The sequence below is a fragment of the Podarcis filfolensis genome (genome assembly GCF_964270895.1).
Source record: "Podarcis filfolensis genome assembly, chromosome: 6".
Classification (NCBI taxonomy): domain Eukaryota; kingdom Metazoa; phylum Chordata; class Lepidosauria; order Squamata; family Lacertidae; genus Podarcis; species Podarcis filfolensis.
The window spans coordinates 70778731-70802360 of NC_139609.1; the positions used below are offsets into that span (position 1 = coordinate 70778731).

Sequence of the window (23630 nt, forward strand, 5' to 3'; positions counted from 1 at the left end):
ATTTTACACAGCGCTAGTGGGAAACGATTTTGTGTACAAGGTTGTCGTAAGTGACTCCCAGCCTACTCTGCCTCACATCTGGTGACAGAATAACTCTGAACTATATTTTCACTTGCAGCACATTTTCAAAAACTTCGAGAACTACCATCTTACACATACCGTAAGACTACTGCTTTTGAAAGAGCATAAACTCTTGATTTTGCTCCTGCATTAAAAAAAAAAAAAGATGTAGAGGGTGTGGAGCCAAATCACATTACAATGCATCTAGATTCAGGTAGGTAGCCGTGTTGGTCTGACGCAGTCAAAATATATAAAATAAAAATGAAATAATTGTCCAGTAGCACCTTAGAGACCAACTAAGTTTGTTCTTGGTATAAACTTTCGTGTGCATATCTGAAGAAGTGTGCATGCGCACAAAAGCATCGACCTGCACCAGCACAGCCATCAGGAGGACCAACCTCATGAATCTCCCCCTTTGGTATCCGTCTGTCTCAGGAGACAATGGAGGAGTGCGCCTTTGGGGGTGAAATCAAACTGTTGGAAGGTTACAGAGCCTTCGGTGGCTGTAGAGACCAATATGGGAGAGAGACATATTTTGTTGCAGCTGAGGCAAATGAAGGTGTCTGGTTATGCTGCTGCACTTAAACCATGGCATTTCTTCTCTCTGCACCCCTCCCAGCAGTCATTCCTCCTCTGGTCCTGCTATGGATGCATGACCTGACTTTGTTTCTCCAGGCACCGTGGTTGTCTGCAAGGGATTCCCACACAGCAGGGTGGATGTTGCCAGCCTTCATGTCACATTTCCAGACATCTTTGTAATACAGAGTTGGTCTGCCAACAGGCCTAGTGGCTGAAATCAGGTTCCCATATAGAGCACATCCTTAAGGATCCCGCATCTTCCATTCTGTGAAAATGACTAAGCCAGCCTAGACATCAATAAGACAGGAGTGTGAACATGCTTGGGAATGTGGGCTTGGAAGAGCACATCTCTGTCTGAGACTCTGTCCTGCCGTGTGTCGTGCAAAATTTTTCTTAAGCAGCAGGTGCCACTTCTGACCATGGACATAGTAGCCAGGATTTATGTATGGACACCCACCTGCCATCATCCTATGTCTGGCTCTGTTTAGCAGATTTGGAATGCCACGTCTCAACATTATTAAAGTCTCCCATCGGATACAACCGATCTGTAGAAAGGACTGAAAGAACCTGAAAATAGAGGCAATGCGTGTACTTCTGTAGCCCAAGAAAACAATTAAAAAACAGAGTTGTTTCGAATTACTTTCTGTTGACTCAGAAAAATCTATCGAAATCCTTCTACTTTCAGTTATTGCTGTAGTAAAAGGAGCAAATAAGCTACTTTGAGTTAAGTATTTCCATTTATTTACATCACGGAGGCGCAGCTCCCTGCCCCCCCCCCCGGAGCTTGGACGTTGCCCCCCACCCGCTTCCATAAAGCAGCGCCCTCAGCACTGGCGGAGCGGCTCTTCCCTCAGCCGGCCTCCCCTCCCCGCCCCCTCTTGCTCCCCCTGGCGGCAAAGCGAGCCTCCCTTTTCCTTCCCACAATGCCCGTTTAGGCTGCTCTGCCTCGGCTCCAAGATGGCGCAGGCGATATTCGAGGCGCTGGAAGGTATCTACATCTCGATATCGGGGTGGAGGGTGTGTGTGTGCGTGTAGTCGGGCGGGCTGAGGCCTAGCGCTGGTTGGGGAGGCGCCGCAAGGACAGACGCGGCTGTTCCACGCCGGGCGCCTCCCCTCCCGCCGCTGCGGACGGGGCAGGGGCTGAGAGGACGGCGACGCGGGGCCGCCCCCGGGCAGCGCGGGGGCCGAGGGAGGGTTCACGGAACAGCCGCTCAGGCGGCCCCGCTGCGCCTCTTTCCCGCGGAGGAGCAGCAGTTGCAGCAAACGCTGCCAGCCTGCGGGCGCGGCTCTGCCCGCTGCTGCCGGACTCGGGGGGCGCAGGGAGGCGACGGATGTCCTTCTGGGTGGGATTTTGTACTGCAGGATCTAAGGAACAAGACTTTCCTACACCCCTCAACCATACCTCAGTTTCCCCTTCCTTCCAGAGCAGGGTTTTCAAAGCTGTTGCTGGACTACAACTTCCATCATCCCTAGCCGGCAGGACTAGTGGTCACAGATGATGGGGATTGTAGTCCAAAAACAGCTGGAGACCCAAGTTTGGGAAACCCCGTTTTAAGGGTTTCTCCCTTGCTTCCAGGATGCAGAGCTTATTGTGATTTGGGGGACATGACAGCCACCATTCCCAGAGACGTTGAATTCCTTCAACACCTGCGTCTTTAAAACTTGGTTGAGCGTATTGCGCTTTTGGATAGGTTGCCCCGCAGAGTGGATGGCTGCTTGTTAATCAGTTGTAAATTAGGGCTTGTTCTTACACAAATAGTGCTTAAAATTAGTTTTTTATGTTCCCAGTGTCTTAATTCACATACCTTCATCTTGGCCAAAATGTCTTCTTTAAGAACATGCTGGATCAGATACACCATCTGACTCGCCCAGCACCCTGGTTTTCTACCATGGTCAGATGTTTCAGGAAATCTCACAGAGAATCATAGAATTAGTGTTGGAAACAGAGATATGAAAGCAAGGGGCTAAATGGCACCTTAAGCCTAGGTTATGGGCGCAACAACGGAATGTCTAGCTTCACTTTTTTATAACGAGTACAAAGCTGAAAATGAATGAACTGCAGCTAAAATATTATGTTCATTTTTCACATGGTCTAGTCCTTCCCTTGCCCACCCCCCTAATATTCTTAAGAGGGTCTCTTCTCCAGTTTTCAGATAGTAGCTGGAAGTGGGGAGGCAGAAAAAGGGTCTACCTTTCCTTCCACTCTGCAGTTTTAATCTGAAATCTTAGGTGCAGTACTGCTCCCATGCTAATGAAATTCCCCGTCGCAAAATATGCCTAGAACAATGGGAGTTTCAAACACTGCATAGAATTGTAGAGTTGGAAGGGACCCTGAGGGCATCTAGCCCAACCCTCTGCAAAGTGTCCATGACAGCTGGCTATCCAAGACCTGAAGGAATAATTCTAACTACTCTCCCCCCGCCCCCCAGCAACTGCCACTGAACCTGAAGAGTGCATATAGGATCATGATTTGTAGCCATTATTCTCAATGGATTTGTCTAATTCTAAGCCTCCTGAACAAGTAGCCATCACATCTTGTGGCATTGATTTCTATAAATTAATTGTGCACTGTGCAAATCAGTGCCTTTCTGCCCAAAATCTCTTCCTGATCAATTTAATTGGATGACCCTGAGTTCAAGTATAATGAGAGGTGAAAACATTCAATTTTTCTGTGCTGTGGCATAATTACGTTCTCAATTTGCCATCACACATGTTCATAAATAGAGCAACAAGGGCTAAAAAGCTATCACAGATTGTCTTAAGTGATCATGCGATGCTGTTATGTGGTACTGATGTTTTAGAGCAGGTTGGGCAGATTTCAGGCATGTTGGGCCTACTTAGTGTTCAACTAGAACCCCAAATCTGTGAACTGGAATCATATGTGAAGGACATACAGTTAGAATGAAAAGACAGGTTGCCTCTGAAAATGATTTGATCTTAGGAATCTAATTTCAGTACCAGAACTCCATCTTCTCACACAAAAGTTCATTCCTGATTAGCTTCCTTCATTTCAGCAACCTCACAGGGGTGTTGTGACTAGATACAGAGGAATATACAACTCAGGATCATAGAATTACTTCCTCTATTGATGGAAAAAAGAACTGTAAGGTCTTAAGTGGACATCAAATAAAATAAGTAGTTCTTTGTCCAGAATCTAGATGATGTATACCTTTTAATGCATTCTGCTGGTTCTGTCTCTTTATTTTGTGAATGCCATTTTTAAGCAAGCCAGAGAGACAAGACAGCAAGAAAAACTGTGTGGTAATATTTACAACACAAAAATTAAATTCAGAGGGTTCCTGTTTTGGAGAATATGAAAGCTGCAATCACAAACATATTTATCAGGAAGAAAGATATCATGGAACTCAACGGCTTGTATAGAAATGGGAAATAAGGATGCTTGAAACTCACTGAAACTGCCAGGGGTAAGGGTGAACTTAGGCATACTCAGAGTAGACCCACTGAAGTGACTGGACTTGCCTTACTCTGTTGATTTGAGTGGGCCTACTATGAGTATGACATTGAATTTAATTCTAAGGCCACACAAAACATTTAAAGCACTATGATACCATTTTAAACAGTCCTGGCTTCCCAATCCTGGGAGCCTGTTCCTATCACAGAACTGCAACTCTCAAAGTGGTTTAACAAGCCCTCTTCACAGGAAACTCCCAATTATATCAGAACCCCTTTTAATCTTGCATTGTGACTGCATAGCTTCATAAGCATGGAAGAGGGCCAAGGTAACCATTTAAAAACAGTGATCACTTCCTTCTCTGTGCAGTATCCTATCCTGTCTGGACACAGAATCTGCATTGGTTTAGTTAGCCCTAAAATTCATCCTTCCCTTTCAAATATAATAGTGTAGTTGTTGACCATAACATATATGTTATGGTGATTTTTTGGAAGTTTCTCCAGTACAGTTTATTTGCTAGATTTAATCCGTGTTTCAGATTCAGTAAAATACTTCCCATGAACCTGCAGAAAACTTAGCTGGCCTTGATTGATATGTGTATTTCTTTAGAAGTGGGGCTCACTACCTAAGGTAGTAAGTGTGTTTAGCTTTGCAATCTAAATGTGTGCAAGAGTATAGATGATGCATTTCTAACATTTCTTTTTGGTAACACCCCTCCCCCCCCCCCCGTGAGATTGACACCTGATGTCATAAAGATGCAGCTGGGCTAAAAAGGGGGATGCAAACACAGCTGATCAATGGCACTTGCAAATACCCATATACAGTGCTTTGAAGTCCCAACAATCAGCCAGTCACTGGGTCTTGCATATAGCTATGCGCAGGTTGTTGAAGCCGTGACAAGCAGCTGATTAGTGGCTACATAGAGCAGATTGTGGTATTTTGTAGCCCTGATAATCAACATTGTTGGGATGTCAAGTGCCACACCAGGCTTTTTTCATGCGCTGACGATCAGCGGATTGTTGAGGCTTCAAAGCACTGTGTATGGTGTTTTCAGATGATTGTCAAGTGAGCAGGCTTGCTCCAGTTCCCCACCTGTTTTAGTACTTTTTAGTGATGAGCCTTTTAACCCACTTATTCCTATACTTGTGTACTAGAAATAATCATTCTGCTTTTACTGGTAGAATCTTAGAAAGAAAGCCTTAGCAATATTGTCAATCTTGTTGCTTTAATAGAGTAATAAAACATGTTAGGTTTTAAAAATTGTGGGGTATTGATATCATAAAAGGTAAAGGTAAAGGACCCCTGACAGTTAAGTCCAGTCACAGACGACTCTGGGGTTGTGGCTCTCATCTCGCTTTACAGGCTGAGGGAGCCGGCATTTGTCCGCAGACAGTTTTTCCGGGTCATGTGGCCAGCATGACTAAGTCACTTCTGGTGCAACGGAACACCGAAACCAGAGCAGCGCACAGAAACATCGTTTACCCTCCCACTGGAGCGGTACCTATTTATCTACTTGCACTTTTTGGCATGCTTTTGAACTGTTAGGTTGGCAGGAGCTGGGACCGAGCAACAGGAGCTCACCCTGTGGCGGGGATTCGAACCGCTGACCACCTGATCGGCAAGCCCATGAGGCTCAGTGGTTTAGACCACTGCGCCATCCATGTCCTTATTGATATCATAGGTGGCTGTAAATCAAAAGGTTAAAAAAAAGTAGAGGAGAAGGAAATAGGTTATATTATAATCTGGTTGGGACATGGGGGTCCTGCAGCAGAATGCATGATATGCTTGATAGTTAAAATAATTCAAATCCAGTGTTTCTGAATACAGTCCCTCTAACCACCATTTCTGTTTCTCCAGGTATGGATAATCAGACGGTTCTGGCTGTTCAGTCTTTGCTAGATGGCCAGGGAGCAGTAACAGATCCATCAGGACAAACCGTCAACACATCCACCACCATCCAGTCCATGGGTGAGCCCTTCTCTGCATACCAAATGAGATGGAAAGAAAAGAATCAGAGGTCCCATCCCCCACTTTTGGTTTATTGCAAGGATGAAGAATCTCTGGCCTTGGACGGTGCCCATGCAGAAGGGCATCTCCTCCTCAGCCCCAGCTTCTTTGCTGACTTCCCTTGCTCCCTAGCCAGCATGGAAAATAGCAAACCGCAGGCTCTTGGGGTTTGATTTTGTTACTATGAACCCTGGCATGGGGGTGGGGAGCGCCTGTAATGCTCCCAGTTTTGATTGGCCACCCTATGTGCTAGACTGGCACTTTTGGGTGGGAGCCCCATATCTGTGGAACTCCCTCCTAGGGTACATATGCTTGTTCCATTCCGTGCTGACTTTTGAATGGATTTTGTAAACCCATTAATTCTGTGCTGCATTTAATTAAGATGCTGTACTTTTTAATGTTTTATATAGCTGTTGTTGTTTTTCTAAAAAAAGTATTAAACATGTTTTTGGTTTACAAAAGTATGTGCATTGTCTCTACACAAAGCTGCTGGTTTTAAGTTGTTGGTTTTAAATTGTTCTGGATAGCTCAATGCCAACATTTGCATGGATTTTGTGGTGCTGTGAAGGCATTTTTATTTCAGCAGGCATTTCCAGGATATTAATTTTATCTGGCCATTTTTGCATATGGGATGCAGGGTTGTTGTTTAGACTGGCATGCATTTTTGGTTTGTTTGTTTATTTAAAGCATTTTTACTCCTCACTTCAATGAAAAGGGCTCTTATAGTGCCTTAATGAAAAAGACATACCACCAAAGGAAAGGGAGATGGAAAGGGAGGAGGGGAAAAGCAAACTTAGGCACCAATTTTTAACGTTACTGATGTTAAGATGACCAACTGGGATGGAAACAGTTCAGCATGATGCAGCCACTGCTAGGTGATTGTTGAGGGAGAAGATAAACTAAGGTCTATCAGCAGAGCTGATGGACTAGCTCTGTTTCCCTTCTCTCCCTCTGTGGTTTCCTCCCATTGACCGAATCCTGCAACTGCCAGGACTACAGAGATTTACCTGCAGGGTGTGATATGAAGTCTGGATTTGCATATTGCTGTTTATTGGGTTGGATGTGGTGCTAGATGCCCTTGGAATATATTAGGGTTTGTTTGCTTGTTTTAAATTTGTCCTACAAATGGTGATAGAATTTGATTTGCTTTCTTCCTCTCACTCTAGATTGGTGATGTACAATTTGGTCCTAAACATCATTGGCTCTTGCTTCCAAGTAAATCTGCATTGCAGCTCCATCATAATTTATAAAGGTGGAATTTAGAATTAGAATAGTATTAAAATAGATTAGATTAGAATTAGAAACGTGAGATCTGGCTTTCCTACTGCTCTTGTATGATATTGCATCAAGGCTTAGAGGCTTTTTTAAAAAATTGAAACAGTAACAAAACAAGTAAACTTACATCAGCAAGTGCTACACAGCAAGCAATCAGCAATATTTGATCAACAATTTATATATGAATAAACTTTACAGCGCCATTTTGAGCATTTTCCTGTGCTTTCGTCGTTTCATCTCTTACATCAGAGTAATAGCACAACTGGGAAGCTCACCTGCCTCAGGTGGCACTTTATGTAGCATTTGTGTTTTGCTTCCTGTGCACAAAGTGTAAATGGGAATGGTGGTTTCCAAATGTGCAGTGGGCATGCCAACCCTGCTTTCCAAGTGCTTGTCCACTCAATATTTCCTAGTATTTGACGATATGCAGCTCTTTCATTTGTATAGGCAGAAAAATGTGATTTGCTGTATAAACAGGTGACTTTTCTTGAGGTAGAAACTGCTTTTAGAAAGCTAACCATGAAGAGAAATCCCACTCTTTGACAATTCACTTGCCTCTGACTAAGAGCTTCTGTTCTGGCCTAAAAGGCAAATTTACTTCCTCTTGCTGAAACTCTGTTTTATTATTTGAGTGCAGCAATTGAAAAGGACTCTGGAGTTGGATCAATAACTTCTCTCTCTTTTTGACGGCAGATGATGAAGATGTGTTTCTTTGTGGGAAATGTAAGAAGCAATTCAACTCACTGCCTGCATTCATGACCCACAAAAGGGAGCAGTGTCAAGGCAGTACACCCTCGTTGGCTACAGTTTCACTGGCTACTAACAGCGTCTACACACCATCCATTACTTCAGTGCAGCAGGCTCAGACCACAAATCGTCAGGTATAGATGTTGAACTGTCTGAGATCTCTGTGCCATTAACAGTGAACTGCATGATAAAACCCTAAACCAGCACTAGCAGTCCAGAAGAGATGAGGGTACAAAGTATATTTGGAACTGCCGGGAGATTTGCAAGGATTTCTGACTTCCAGTTGTGTAGCAATGGCATAAACTTTTGTATCCTACCTTGGATCAAGGCTGGCCCAGCCATTAGGGAGGGTGAGGCCACTGCCTCAGATGGAGCGTCCCCAAAATGGCTTGAGATCTCAGCTGAAATCACTTATGGCAGAGGCAGCAGGGCAGGGTGGCACTTCCTATTGCACCTCAAACGGTGAAACTCACCTTGGATGTTGTAGTAGTGGCAGATAATAACTGCATCAGCAGTTGACTTGGACTAGATTACCTTTGAAGAATTTTCCATCTGCTTCTGTGATCTTGTGAATTTGAGACAAGCTTCCAGATCTCAATAGAAATGCATTAATATCAAACACCTGCATTCTATCCCTACATGAAAGTTTTAAAATGAATTTATGAATTCATTGTAGTTAGTTTTAACTCTCTTTCTTCCAGTATTTTATCCAATTGTCTCTACTTGAGTAAGCCCCAGATATCTTCCCTGTTTGTGTTTTGTGGCAGCACCTTCTCTGTATATTCCTTGAAATGTGGACTTGATAGAATGCACAACTTAAGTTCTTACAAAATTATATATATCTATATATATCTATATATATATATTAAGCCTTTTAATTTAACTGCAAGCAGATGATTATTCCATTTCTTTCTCTCTCGAAAAAAGAAAAAAAAAGCCGACAGACAAACAAAAACAACCCCAGAGAAGGGAAACTTGGGTTCTAGATGAGCTGTTGCCTGTTGAGGATCCAGACATATCACTTTGGTTTGACTACAAATATCACGGCTTTGGGCTTGGATTAATTAAATTTGTCTGTTCTCTGTTAAATTTCTCCTGGAGACATTTCAAGTCAGAGTATGAATGTCACAGTAGAGCCATATAATCTGAATACAGTAAAATATCCACATTATGAGACAGAGGTGTCGCAAGAGTTTAATGATACAATGTTTGTGAAGTGCTTTGTATGCTCATATTGTAGTATAAATGTCAAGTGTTGCTTTCCATGACAAGGTTTTTAGACCATTCTTCTTACACTCTTTCTAGCAGAGAGAGAAAGATTGCATTGATTAATGGATTTTTTCCTAGCCTGTTTTAATGCAGTTCACAAGAACTAAGCTATTCTTTCTGAGCTGAGATCCAACATAAAGGATTTTAAAGAATCTCTTCCTCCTAACAGATCTCTACCTATATTACCGTCCCACCCTCTCCATTGATCCAGACATTAGTCCAGGGGAATATCTTAGTGAGTGATGAGGTCTTGATGTCAGCTATGTCTGCTTTTACAACCCTGGACCAACCAATGTCCACAGTACAACCCTCTGTGCAGGTAAGCAGAATGTTTTTATGTCCTTTAAGATGCATACATGCCCTAGCAAATTAAAGTATATAAGAGGTTAGAGATAATTTTGTGGGGATAATGACACACAGAAAGTAAGATTTTGGCTTCAGACTCATCCTTATCAGAACATCTCTGCACTGACGGCAAAATCTACATAGCGTGGAGTACTAAATTAGTGGTAACTGTTGAAGCAGGTAAGATACGTTATTGCCATTGCATAGTAAACTTCGTGTATGTCAGTGGTAAAAAAGGCAAGTAGAATATGATGAAGCATTGTAAAAAGCATGGGAAACAATGATTGTAGAAATCCATGGTGTGCAAATAGCACAAGTATGTGTGATTCTAGTGATTCCATTTAAGAAATAAAATAAAATAAAGCTGGAGAATAGAGACAGTACAAGCTTTTGTGTGTCAGAGCCCACATCACCAAGCACAACATTTAAGGCACGAAGAAGGAAATCCAAATTTATTACAACATTTTAACTCTGATGTTACAATTGCAACAGGCTCTTTGCAGATACCAACACAGATAACATTTTTTTCCCTCACATGTCAACCATACTCAATGTGGAAAGAGTGCTATAGGTAGTTTTACCCACAAAAGTGATCTTTGTTTATGAATGGGAGTCACTGAGTCTGGGAAATCTGATGCTCTCTTCCAAAGCTTGCTAATTTCTCATCCTATCTTTTTAGAGCAGCCTGAATATGCATACTGGAGCTGGCTACCTTTCTCAACCACCGCCTCCTCCTCCACCCCCACCGCCACCTCAGCCTCCTCCTCCCGCACCTCAGTCTCTTGGAGCACCAGGTCAGGCCACCTCAGGCAGCAATGGAGTGGTGGAAGTGTACAGTGCATCAACCCCCATGGCTGGGAATAGCACAGTAGAGATACAGAATCTGGGAATGCAACCCTACCCACCTATGGAGGTAAAGCTTATTTTATTTTTTATTTTTTTGACCCACATAGTGCAGTATGGTTCCAAGTGTTGCTTACTGCCTTTCCCCCCTGAAGGGTGCATGGCCTCTGGCTACAAGAAGACTGTGATAAAAAGACTGTGATTCACTTAGCCTCAAAATACTATTTATCAAAGAAATTAGAGGTGCAGCAAGATGAACAAGCTTGTCTTCTAATCAGTGATTATTTTCTCTGTGAGCAAAATAGTGATCAGAAAGATGTCAGCCAGCTGCAGGGAGTTGAGGGAACAAGGAAAACGATTTATGGGCAACAGAAATCGATGGATGTGGAGAGGTCGCTAGAATGAAACATGTGTTGCTGGCCCAGTGTGATTAAAAGGGAACATCATATAGTTGTCAACAAGTAGAAGAATGTCAACACTAAACCAGGAGGCAGAGGGTTTTTTTAGAAAGCTACTAAGAGATGGAGTTCATGAAGTAACAGGACAAAGCCAGGAAAGCCTAGTAAGTAACCTAGCCTGAGTATTAAGACAATAGTCCAAGACGGAATTGCATCTTTGAAGAGCACACACTGCTGAAGCTCTTTTCAAAACATTTATTTTTGACGTAACTGTTGATTTGGGAGTAAAATGAAAATCTTGCAGATCGAAAAAGCATAATCAGATGCTACACAGAAAAAAAGAATGTGGCAAGACTCTTTGCCTAATTTTGTTTTTGGTGAGTTCATACCCTCAGATAAAGCAGGGGCCACAGTGAAGAGGACTGGCTCTTTAGAAAGCACTGTCACCCCATTGCACTAAATTACTTATGCATCTGATACCATAACACTGGTTTTACTTTGCATATGTAAAATAAATTTGATGTATTCTCTAATCTTAATCATAGATCTTTATATGATTTATATCCCACCTTTTGATTCAAAGAGCTCTCAGTTTGTCTGAGAAAGAAAGTCCCACTGTCTTCTGCATTCAAGGTCTAAAAAGTGACTTCAAGTTCTATAAGGCAATCATGAAGTCAAAATGATTAAATGTTTTGACTCAGCTCTGGTTCAAGAGTGTCTGCAGTTGCTCTGGATACTTGGCATTTCTCTGGAATCTGTTCAGTTTCATTTCACATGAGAAAACGTAAATATCTATTGCACTACAGAACTGTAAAGCAGGGTGGAGTATGGTAATTTGATACACCTAAATGTTAAGTCATAATTCATAAGACCTTCACTAGATAATTCCACTTGTGCCTTGCTTTTGACTTCTCAGCCCTTTGAGAGGACCGTGAGCAGAAGCTAAGAGAACTCACTTCTCTTTCCACACTGCATTTAGGATGATAACCACATGTTTGAAATTAGACCACACTTCATTTATTTTTATTTATTGTTACATTTATATTCCACCTTTCCCCCAAGAAGTAGCATACACAGTTCTTCCCTTCCTGTGAGGTAGGTCACTCTGAGAGATGGTGACGGAACCAATGTCACCTATAAGTTTCATGGTTGAGTGAGGATTTGAACCCTGGTTTCCCAGATCCTAGTCTAACACCCAACCACTACACCAGGCTGCATCTAGCGTGTTCAGCAGAATATTAAATGTTTAGAAGTGGAAACATCTTTGCAGAGTTGTCAATGTTGTCACTACATTTTCAGCATGTTTTCCTCAATAATTTCCATTTTAGGTGCCCAATCAATGTGTGGAAACCCCAGTGTACCCCTCCCCTCCAGTATACAGTCCAGGGAAGCAAGGTTTTAAGTCTAAAAGCCCCAACACCGTTGCCCCCTTGAACAATGCCTGCGGAGGAAATGTGACCAATTTTGATCCAGCTTCAGCTGCCAAGAACCGTCGTCTTAAGACAGACAGCAGCCTGCTAGAAGGTAAGGCTTCTTGCCACCAGTGCTTGCTGTAACGTTTTCCACCGGTGGGCATCAGAATCTGAGCATCTGTCTATTTGTAAATGGATATTAAATGCCTCACGCTTCCCTTTCCACACTTCTCTACATAACATTTGAAATAGAATTTTCATGTTTTTACCTCTAAGGTTTTCCCATGTTGGGAACTTGTTCATATCTCCACAGTGCAGGGGGATATAAGATACAAATCAATATTTTAGATGATGCAGACAAATGAATTAAAATACTTGTGTGGGCTTAATGGACTGTTATGAGTGTTTTTGCAGCTAAGTGTTTTTTCAGGTCTGCTTCATAGAATCATAGAATCATAGAGTTGGAAGAGACCACAAGGGCCATCGAGTCCAACCCCCTGCCAAGCAGGAAACACCATCAGAGCACTCCTGACATATGGTTGTCAAGCTTCTGCTTAAAGACCTCCAAAGAAGGAGACTCCACCACACTCCTTGGCAGCAAATTCCACTGTCGAACAGCTCTTACTGTCAGGAAGTTCTTCCTAATGTTTAGGTGGAATCTTCATCTTGTAGTTTGGATCCATTGCTCCGTGTCCGCTTCACACATTGCGGAATTCCTACACAGAAAGCCCTTCCTCGCTGGAATTAGCTTGCAGTCTGCTTGTGGATTGACTGCTGTCACTATTCCATATCCTGCAGGGGTAGGTGGTGGGTGGGATTTTGCAGATTTACACAGTGGGAACTCAGAGCCGTTGCCTAAGCAAGTGCTGATATGTCCCACTACAGAAAATCAGTATGTCTGTTTTTCTCATCAGTATTTTCAGGAAATTATGATGTTTGTTATAGTCCATTAAAGCTTGTCATTTTTGTTACTCTGGTGGTAGAGGAGTTGCTGCGGTGCTGTTCCTTCCTGTGCCACCAGATGATGTGAGAAGCCCCGACTACACAGGAGGAGCCCATGCCAGTGTTATCCCAGCTCCCAGATTACTAGCACTGATATGGGGAAAATCCAAAGTACTTATGCCTGGTTTGAGGTTTCTCACCCTAGTAATGCAGAGTTTGAAGTGTTGAAGCTGCTCCATAAGCACAAGGGGCAACGTGATTACTGGGCCTAAGTAGCTTATTTTGCCCACTAAGGAGCCTACTTCTTAGCTGAGATTATTGGCCACCATAATCGTTTCCATGCTTCCATCACTTGAACCTAAGATTCATGCTTCACTTTCATCCCAATGTTAGACATTGCCCCCAAATACAGTTCTAGCACAATGGAGAGCGAGGGAGTAAGAATCCATGACAGTGGCCTCCCCAATTTGAGCTCATGATTATTTCCTACCGTTTTATTTCAGGGAAACCCAAGTCACCAAAACTGAAGTGCACATACTGCGATAAAGCATTCACCAAGAACTTTGACCTGCAGCAGCATATCAGGAGGTAACGTTGGCATTCCAAAGGAGGCATGCAGATTATGGCTAATTGGATAGGATGAGGGATTGGCTGGACACTCTGAGCAACAGGTCACTTCCATTTGAGCCATTCTTCCATGCTGGATAAGACTTTGAAAATCAATACTATCTTGCTGCTAGGTCAGTGTGGTCCCCAAAAAGTTCAACATTGGCCTCAGAATGGCCTGAGTGGGTAAATGCGTGTAGTTTGTAAACCTAAATTCAGCCACAGCTCTCAGCTGATAAAAGCCACCAGGTCTTGCAGGGCTACACCACAGCCTGTTACCCGCCTGCCAAATTGGGCCTGTCAGTCACTCTCCTGACTGGTCGTAAGTGATCCTGCTGGGAACAATACCTTCTAGGCTGCCACATTCACCTCCCGTTTTGCATCCCAACACTTGGAAACAGTCTGTCCACATGCTCCATTTTACCTGGGCTTTTCATCCTTGGTTTGAAGGGTTTTGAAGTATTTGGTAGAGCAGGATCTGCTGGACCTGTCCTTTTTATTTGTATCAATTTGCTTCTTTGTTAGGTTTTTATTATGTTTATTGTAATTCATTTATTTATTGCGTCTGTAAGTGCGTTGAGTCATTTTTATGAACAAAGCGACTAAACAATAATAAGAATTCTCCAGTTTTTGCTTTGTGCTTCCAAGCCAAAGTTTCTGCTCCTCTTGCCAGTAGCCATTTAGTAGTTCCTGCTTCCCAGTACCACTTCCTGCTTCCCTGGATAGAATTCTTAGTGGCAGGAATTCCACTTCATTTTGACACTGTTTTTAAAAAGCTCTTTACTGTATTTTGGAAATCAAACCTGTTACCTTTGCCGAAAAGGAGCTGGAGCAGTGTGGCTATTCCCCTGTGGAGAGATTCTGCCTTACCCTCCCTTATGCAATCTCCTTTTTTCCTTCAGTCACACAGGGGAGAAGCCATTCCAGTGCATCGTATGTGGTCGTGCCTTCGCCCAAAAGTCCAACGTGAAAAAGCATATGCAGACGCATAAGGTGTGGCCACCAGGAATTGGGTGTACCATCTCTCGGAGCTCTGTCACTGTGCAAGTCATGGCACTCAACCCCAACCAGCAGGAGGATGAGGAGAATGCAGGTGCATTACTTACTGGTGGGATGGCCAGTTGACTGGTGACCTGCTCCCCAAACCTCTGAATAATTGTGCTTCCACTTGCTTCTACCTTTCTTGGTCCCTAGGACTAGGAAGGATTGGAGAGTAGATTTATGTGTACTACTGACTTCAAAATTTGTTGGATCATGAATGTAGGGGCCAGGTTTGCAAGCTACAACTGGGTCACAATCCATTATTTTGTATTCTCCATCCATGTTATCTCTCCCCTGCCCAGTACAGTAGTGGGATCTGGCAGTAGGAGACAAAGCCATAGTTCTTTGTATCTGAGCTGGTTTGGATGTGTTTAGATAGTGATCATGAATCCCCAGACATGGGGCAAGCGAAGGGATGCTAGTCAGTATATTGTACTTGCGAAGCACATGGTTTATTCCTAAGATTTAGTAGCTTCATGTAAGAACTATCCATGGAACAGAGCCTGTTTAGCCAGTGACTTCATGTATTGCATAGCTGACATCCTAAATATCCCTGCTACTAGCCATAGTTGATCTTAAGGAATTAGTTGAGCCTTGAACTCCAAATCATTTGTACATGATGGTCCAGTTACTTTGCCCTGAGCCAGACATCGGATGGCAATTTGTCAGCCTGTCTAGCCAATCTCTTTGCCACCTTGTCAGCTAATTAGTTGGGTGGGAAGGGCATTCCCATCCCAGCTATAGATGGGTTTACCAAAACAGAAGGGATCAGCTACAGGTATAACAAGTCTGAAAGTGCAGAATGAATACTGGCTGCAAATTACAGTGAACCTAATCTGACTAGCTGGCAGAGAATGACATTTGGTGCTTCCCACAGTACTATCTCCTCTCCACAGTGCCTAAGGCCTCTCGCCAACCAAGGGTAGATCTTGACCTAGTTATCACCGATGCAATAAATCTAGGCTATTCCCACTTCAAACTACTGTTTCTATATGTCACATAGAAAACGGGTATTTCAGAGCTAATAATCCTTCCTGGCATCAGGTTTGTTGTATTGAGGGTCATTCAATCATGTGAGCTCTCACCTGCAGTTTGAAGCGGTACAGTCCAGGCCCACATTAACCTTGCCAATAACTAGAGCTTTGATCAGCAAGTTCCTCTGTCATTTAAACTCTAAAATACCCAGAGCGGAGATCTCACTCCTTAATGATAATGCATATTAAGTGAAAAGCACAGGGAAGGGAAAACGAAGAGAAGCTGACCTGCCCCCCACCCCCAGCTTTGCATTTTGGAAGAGAGAGCTGGCTGGCTGTGATTTGAGATGAGTGATAGGGTATTGTATGAAAACGCACGGCTGACCTTAGTTGTATGTTCTTATAATTAGAATAACAACAACAACAACAACGCTAGTAACTCCCTAAGCTGAACCTCTAATATATATTTGTCTTGGCTATTTTCTCCAGGTTTGAACGCGGTTCCCAGAAGCAGCCCCCCACAGCCACAGGTCATGCCTCCTGCAGAAGAGCATGAGGCTTGCAAACTGGAAGCTAAGCAAGTGGTCTTGATAGACAGTTCTTACCAGTGCCAGTTCTGCCCCAACAAATTCTGCACATATTTCCAGTTGAAATCGCACATGACCCAACACAAACATGAACAGGTGGGTGCCAAAGTCAAAGGATGACTTCCCCCCGCGCTGCTAAACTCTTTACCGATCTCTGACTTACAGAAGTAAGAAATGGATGCACAAAATTTGCACAAAGGACAAAGGTGATAGGACCCAGTTTTTCTTTGTGCAAAATGCAGGTTAATTTGGCATGGAATGTTGATTTCTTTATTGAGTCAGACCAATGATCAATCTAGTCTAGTAACATCTTGCCTGGCTGGCAAAGGCTCAGAAATCCTTCAGCCAAAGATGCTAGAGATGGAACCTGAGACACTATGCACACAGAAATGTGTTTTTGTACAACTGATCTGCAGCCCTCCTGCAGACAATACACTCTATTCCTATCCATGCTTCTGGGTAGGAAAAGCACAGCAAAGCTAAACGATTGCTCACTAAATTTCTTATAGCTTAGGTACCTTTTGATACCCCTCCCCAAAAAGGTTTGTTTTAGTGTAAGAATTACCTGCCTGTAAAAAAGTCCACCTCATTTATGTCTGCCTGAGCCACTGTCTTGGATGTGTCCTCATGCATACTTTGCATGCAGATGATCTCAGGTTCAATCCCTGGCATCTCTAGGTACTGCTGGGAAAGACCCCTGTCTGAACCCCCAAAGAACTACTCTCAGTCAGTATAGACAATGCTAATCTAGATCAGTCTGGTTTGACTTGGAAGAAGGCATCTTTCTATGTCCCCTGACTTGAAGGAGGCAAATCGAGACTAGTAACTCGTACAGAGATACAGCCTGTAGCCTCCCTCTAAGGGTAGGTCATTCTGTGCTCTCTCTAACTGAACGAGCCACTGACCACCATCCGTATAGCATGCTTGGAAAGAGAGGTTAGAATAATAAATCATTCAGAGATGGAGCAGGCAACCTCCTTTATAGGAGCATACAATAATCTTTAATTACTTTTATTATTTTATTTCTCACAGTACACTAGGGTTTGCTTGTTTTCATGATGATAAGCAGTCAGGGTTACCGGTCTAATCATTCTCCTATCACCATTAATGTGCAGGTTTACAAGTGTGTTGTGAAAAGTTGTGCTCAAACATTCCAGAAGCTGGATTCCTTCTTGGAGCACATCAAGAACCATCAGGAGGAGCTGAGCTACCGTTGCCACCTTTGCAGCAAGGACTTCCCCTCCCTCTATGAACTGGGTGTCCATCAGTATTCCCACAGCTTGCTCCCTCAACACAGTCCCAAGAAGGACATTGCCATTTACAAGTACAGTAGTTGTTGGGAAAGTGCTTTTTCTGTCTATGTTTGGAGGGAGCAATTATAGCTTTTGACTTCAAGCTTAATTTTGTTATTGTCAGGGCAAACAGTTAACATGTATGTAGCAGTCAAGTGATGACTTAGAGACTATTTTTGATTTAATAGTTTAGGTAGGTAGATCTCACTGGTGCAATGCTTAGGTAGGTAGATGAAACATATCAGATGAAACTGTGGTTTGGGATTCTGGTTTGAGAGTAAGTAAACTATAGTTTGTTGCAATTCAGACGAAATGGCGAAACTCTGGTTTTCTAAAAACTAGAAGCAGAAGCTATTAATCTCTGTTGTTTGAAGCTTGTACTAATTCTGTACTGACAAACTGTTGCATCTTTGTTTATTTATTTAAAATTCTTACACCTCACTTTGTTGCCCCAAGAGGCTCTCAAAGTGATTTAGAAAAGATTCTCAAAGCAAAACCACTTACAGAAACAGAAATTGCACACTGTCCATATGAAATAAAGGATTTTTAGGCCATTGAATTAAGTCATCATCACTAGTCACAGATTAGAGAACATTTTGAGAATAAAATATGGCCCTCAGGTCTTGAAAGTTCTCAGATAATTATAAAAGGTGACTAGGCTTTACTCAGATATTTTTGGGAGCTCTGGTGTCAATGGTCAACTTGGGGGTACAAGAACAAGTTTTCTTTAAGCTCTCCATCCCCCAATCCACTCCACCTGCCTCCATTGTTTTAAAGATTAAATAACCTCAGTTAAGCAATGCGGGAGCGGGGAACAGCTTTGAACTGAAAATTAGGAGGAAGTGATTTATCTGTTTATTACAGTTTTAATCCCAGCACTTTTCAAAGCAAAGCACATGGTCCTTCCCCATTCCTTTAGCCTTGCAATCAACCTCCCAGTTCTGTAAACTAGGTTAGGCAGAGAGTTAGCTACTGACTGATGTCTGGCTGATCAGAGATTTTAACCCAGATCTCCTGTGCCTAAGCCAAGCACTCTTAGTCACTACACCACACTGGGGACTCAAGGTTATAAATTGTCTCATTTTCTTCTTTAATAATATTCATAATAAATATCAATGCATACTAAAATTGGACCCTAGTCCTCTAACTCAATGCATTCTTTCTTCTTCCTCCTGCTTCAGGTGTGTCAAGTGTGTAAATAAATATTCTACTCCAGAAGCCCTGGAGCATCACTTACAGACAGCAACACACAACTTTCCCTGTCCTCACTGTCAGAAGGTAGGTAGTCAATATACTCTTTTGGGCCATTGGTGGTTTTATTAGCTATTTTCCCTATGACCTCTTATTTATTTGTGCAGACTTCTTTTCTACCCTATCTTTGTGAGATCTGCTAGGCTGAAAAAATAGATTTATCCAAGACTGCCTACTGAAAGGTTGAGGTTGCATATTGGATGCATGCTAATGTCCAGTTGACCTGTGCAATATTAGCACTGTCACAGGAGCTAAGCATTGGCCACATTGCCCCTGGTTAACAAGGTGTGTTCTGTCCTATGACTCTTCCTCCCATATTTGGACCTGCAGGAATTGACCATGCAATTATAACTAAAAGAGCATCTCCAAGATCTGTTAAGTCATCGTTCTCTCCGGATGAGAGTTGCACTGCACGTTTTTATGGTGAGCGTCATTTAGAAAAACGTGTGCCCTTAGCCCAGGAGTAAGGGCTGCTGCCCTTCCAGATGGCTGTGCTCTTAGTCATGTGTTGTCTTCTTTTTCCAGGTGTTCCCTTGTGAGAGGTACTTACGACGTCATCTACCTACACATGGGGGTGGAGGGAAATTCAAATGTCAGATCTGCAAAAAATTCTTCCGCCGAGAACACTACCTCAAACTACACGCTCACATTCACTCGGGTAGGCAATAGCACAGTACTTCTTTCCTGCATGTTGAACCCATTCATTCTTTGGGGTCTGCTGCTACCGTTTCTAGTGATGATCAGCAACCTGCTTCCTAATGTAAGCCCATTGTTTTAAAGTCATTCAGATCAGGCTTGCCCCCCTCCCCTTATAGTCATTATTTTATTGTTTGCATGTCACTTAGCTGTTTGAATAGCTGCAGCCAGCAACTATTGGTTAGGACTGGGGTCAGCAAACTTTTTCAGCAGGGGGCCGGTCCACTGTCCCTCAGACCTTATGGGGGGCCGGACTATATTTGGGGGGGAAAGAACAACGAATTCCTATGCCCCACAAATAACCCAGAGATGCATTTTAAATAAAAGGACACATTCTGCTCATGTAAAAACACCAGGCAGGACCCACAAATAACCCAGAGATGCATTTTAAATAAAAGAGCACATTCTACTCATGTAAAAACATGCTGATTCTCAGACCATCCACAGGCCGAATTTAGAAGGCGTTTGGGCCAGATCTGGCCCCCGGGCCTTAGTTTGCCTACCCATGGGTTAGGAGGTCACTGTATATGCAACTGATCACCTGGATGAACAAACAGGCAAGTTTTATGTAGAAATGAGACTTCTCTGTTAACACCAGATGTAGTATTGAAACTGTTTAAAATGCATCCAACTGCCTACACAGTTCTTAGTAGTTAACATCCAGGCATATGACTCTCAAGGATTGTGGCCAACAGGGAGAAATAGATGAGAGATCTTTGGGAACTTAAGATCCTGGTTCTGCTGCATCTGTTTTCTGTAGCTCAGCCAAAGCAAGGGATATTAGAATATCTGTAAGCCAAGCTTAGCCTGCAACTCTCTTGCTGAGTTTATGTCTCTGTCCTACACAGGTGAAAAGCCTTTTAAATGCTCTGTGTGTGACTCAGCCTTCAACAGGAAAGATAAACTCAAACGGCATATGCTGATCCATGAGCCTTTCAAGAAATATAAATGCCCCTTCTCGTAAGTATCACGTTTTCAACAGCAGCCAATAATGGCATTGGCTTTGCAGCCATTAGATGTAAAGTGTAATTCATCTTTGACTAGTTTCTGTTTATAGGCTAACATAGGGCCTTTTGAAGTAAGGGAATAACCTTTTTGGAGGGAAAAAAGCCTTCTGATTTTACTGGCTCTGGGATCTTGTCTCTGTGCAGTAGTTACTCTTCTAGAACCACATTCTCTCTTTTCATTGTTCATTGGAAGACAGTTTAGAAATGAAAGAGCTAGGCAGACAGTGGTGGTGCCTTGCAATTCTAAAGGCACTTCTGGATGGCATCATCACACCTTACATAAGGTGCTTAGACACAGACGTTTGGTTAAACCTCCCCCCTGGCCCATACTCAGTTCAATGAACTTTGTTATCATGCAAGCCATACTTCTGCTTACAGCAAGAAGGGTTTTACTTGGTTTTGCCTCTCCCTTTTGTGGCTCGTTTGGCTTATTTGCTTGAGTCATTGGCTGCACAGGCATCTTAACAGAATGCAGCTTTAATGTATTTGCTTTATATTTGGTATGAATTGGCAGGATGATGGAGGGTTAGATCTGATGGGTCATTTTGGTTCCTTCCAACTCTTCAATTAAGGATAAACTTGCAGCTCTTTATTGGCACAATACTTGCATTTCTTTTTCAGTAGTCCAGTTTTCCAAAAGCTATGCAAAAGGCAAAAACAGCAAAAAGCATTTTTCAGTTGTCGGGCCAATTTGATCTGCAATGTTATGCAGGCTTTCTTCTTCTTCTTTTGGTACCATGACAAGGAGATCAGAAAGCTCTGATGATTGTTCTGCTATTTTAAATCATAAGAAACACCCAGCATTACTTGCACACTGCTGAAACAGAACTACATCTGAGACTCCTATCTGTATCATTCAACATCTGATTAAATATTTGTTTTAATTTTTTTTTCACAGAAATCATACAGGCTGCAATAAAGAGTTCAACAGACCGGACAAATTGAAAGCTCATATTCTCTCCCATTCAGGTAAATGAAATTCTGGCTCATGCTCTGCCCTCTGCTGCAGATAAACAGGTTCATTTAATTTTCTTCACTCATCTAATTATTGAACCACAGTGATCTTTTTGTTTTTTTGTTTCTCAGCTGCAGGTAAGGGCGGGAACAGTGTAGCTCAAGAATATGTCTGAGGCTCTTCAGTTTAGAAAAGAGGTGAATAAGGCAGCGGAAATAAAGGGTGTATAAAATTATGCTTGGTGTATAAAAAGTAGATAGATAAAGTTGAATGGTGGGATATTCAGGACAGACATAAAGAACTACTTCCCAGAACGCATAGTGGCTTCCACAGAATTTGGTGATAGCCACTAACTTGTATAGCTTTAGAAAGGGATTAGGTAACTTCATGGAGGATAAGGCTATCAATGCCTACTAATCATGATGGCTATGTACAACTTTCAAGATAAGAGGTACCATTCTGCCATATAGCAGTTACTAGGAATCTACAGTGGAAGGGTGCCATCATCCTCTTGTCCTGGTTATTGGAATCTGATTATCCATTATGGGAAACAGGATCCTGGACTAGCTAGGCCTTTGTTCTTTGTTCTTTTTTGTTTTTTTGTTTCTCAGCTGCAGGTAAGGGCGGGGACAGTGTAGCTCAAGAATATGTCTGAGGCTCTTTATGGGAAACAGGATCCTGGACTAGCTAGGCCTTTGTTCTGACCTGGCAGGGCTCTCTTTATGTTCCTAGTCCATGAGCCCTTTTGCAACTAAGTTGTGTTCTTCTTGATTTAGGGATGAAGATCCACAAGTGCCAATACTGCAGCAAGGCCTTCAGCCGGCGAGCTCACATGGTGGAACACCAGCGCTCTCACACTGGAAACTATAAATACCGCTGCCCTACATGTAGCAAAGGCTTTACACGCCAAAAGTACATGAAGGACCACAAGTGTAGACTGAGTTCAGCCAAGGACAAAGAGCTGCCAGTCAGAAAATCCCAGAAGAAGTGGGGGACTCGTGGGCGGAAAGTGGGGCTTCCTGTTTCAGCTCAGTTGACCTTGACAGAACTGAAAGACAGTGCAGATGGAGGAAACCCTCAGAAAGGTGGTCCCAATAAAGAACAGTTTCCTGTGTCTGACACAGTCCTGTCCATTGTGGTTGGCAGATCAACGGCCGTGTCGGCAACAGACTCTGATCTTGGCAACCCTACCCAATGCAGTGGCATTCCATCCAACCTTGCTCTGGCCGAGTTGCAGCCTGGATCGGAGAGCCCATGCGCCATGCTAGCAGTCCCTGTTTACATTCAGGCTACTGAATAACTAAGTAGTACTGTGACTTAATGGGGGAAATAATTCCTCTGCTGTTTGATGGAGATATGCTGCTGCAGGAGATTGGAAATGAATGGAATGTGTATGTGTGTGTGTATGTTTCAGCTGCCATGATGCAGTGATCAGCATTCATAAAGAATTTTGTTGATAAAACTGAGAGTACCTTCCCTTATCCAGATGAATTAATCATGCGGAGCACTGAAAGGTATGGTTGCATGCTTTTCTTTGAAAGATGCTTATTGGTTAACCTAATTTATGATGATTCCTGAATCCAGTGAGAAACACAATACAGAACATTGAAATAACATACAAGACCTGATTATTTCTTTTTAATTGTAGTGCATCCCATTTGTAATTATTTTCTGAAATTTGCAATACCCTGTATCTGGACAATTTGTCTTTCCAGCTGTAAGCAAACAATCCTTCGTACTGGGAGTAAGTCCATTATGTTCTCCATTTGGAAATGTCATTCATAAATGCTCTCAACGGAAACATCCTATGACTCTGATGTATGTAGAAAAGGGATGCGGTTCTGCACAAATACCATGGTCCAGTTAAAATTTGAGCTTTCCCTCATACACTTACTAGAATTAGCATATGATGAGCAGCAACCTCATATAAAA

General features: G+C 42.8%; 1 protein-coding gene across 3 annotated transcripts; it reads left to right on the forward strand.

The window, feature by feature from the left end:
- The first annotated feature begins 1472 nt into the window (after positions 1 to 1472).
- ZNF341 (zinc finger protein 341) lies at positions 1473 to 23312 on the forward strand. Of its 3 annotated transcripts, XM_083618543.1 has the most exons (16): positions 1473 to 1627; positions 5909 to 6019; positions 8027 to 8214; positions 9519 to 9668; positions 10374 to 10607; positions 12264 to 12459; positions 13793 to 13877; positions 14798 to 14988; positions 16400 to 16593; positions 17613 to 17821; positions 18971 to 19067; positions 19566 to 19698; positions 20585 to 20696; positions 21642 to 21712; positions 21830 to 21895; positions 22475 to 23312. In XM_083618543.1, the coding sequence occupies exons 1-15, from the start codon at positions 1597 to 1599 to the stop codon at positions 21871 to 21873; spliced, it is 2046 nt and encodes a 681-aa protein (XP_083474669.1). In that variant the 5' UTR covers positions 1473 to 1596; the 3' UTR covers positions 21874 to 21895; positions 22475 to 23312. The 3 variants fall into 3 exon arrangements, with proteins under 3 accessions (XP_083474669.1, XP_083474668.1, XP_083474670.1); XM_083618542.1 differs by lacking the exon at positions 21830 to 21895 and having other exon boundaries at positions 1475 to 1627; XM_083618544.1 differs by lacking the exon at positions 21830 to 21895 and having other exon boundaries at positions 1551 to 1627; positions 10379 to 10607.
- The last annotated feature ends 318 nt before the right edge of the window (positions 23313 to 23630 follow it).

Bases quoted from the DNA above. Each gene is read 5' to 3' on its own strand.
- ZNF341 (XM_083618542.1), top strand. From the start codon at position 1,597: ATGGCGCAGGCGATATTCGAGGCGCTGGAAG. The intron at 16,594-17,612 runs GTGGGTGCCAAA...ATTAATGTGCAG, and splicing joins CCCAACACAAACATGAACAG to GTTTACAAGTGTGTTGTGAA. The intron at 19,699-20,584 runs GTAGGCAATAGC...TGTCCTACACAG, and splicing joins ACACGCTCACATTCACTCGG to GTGAAAAGCCTTTTAAATGC.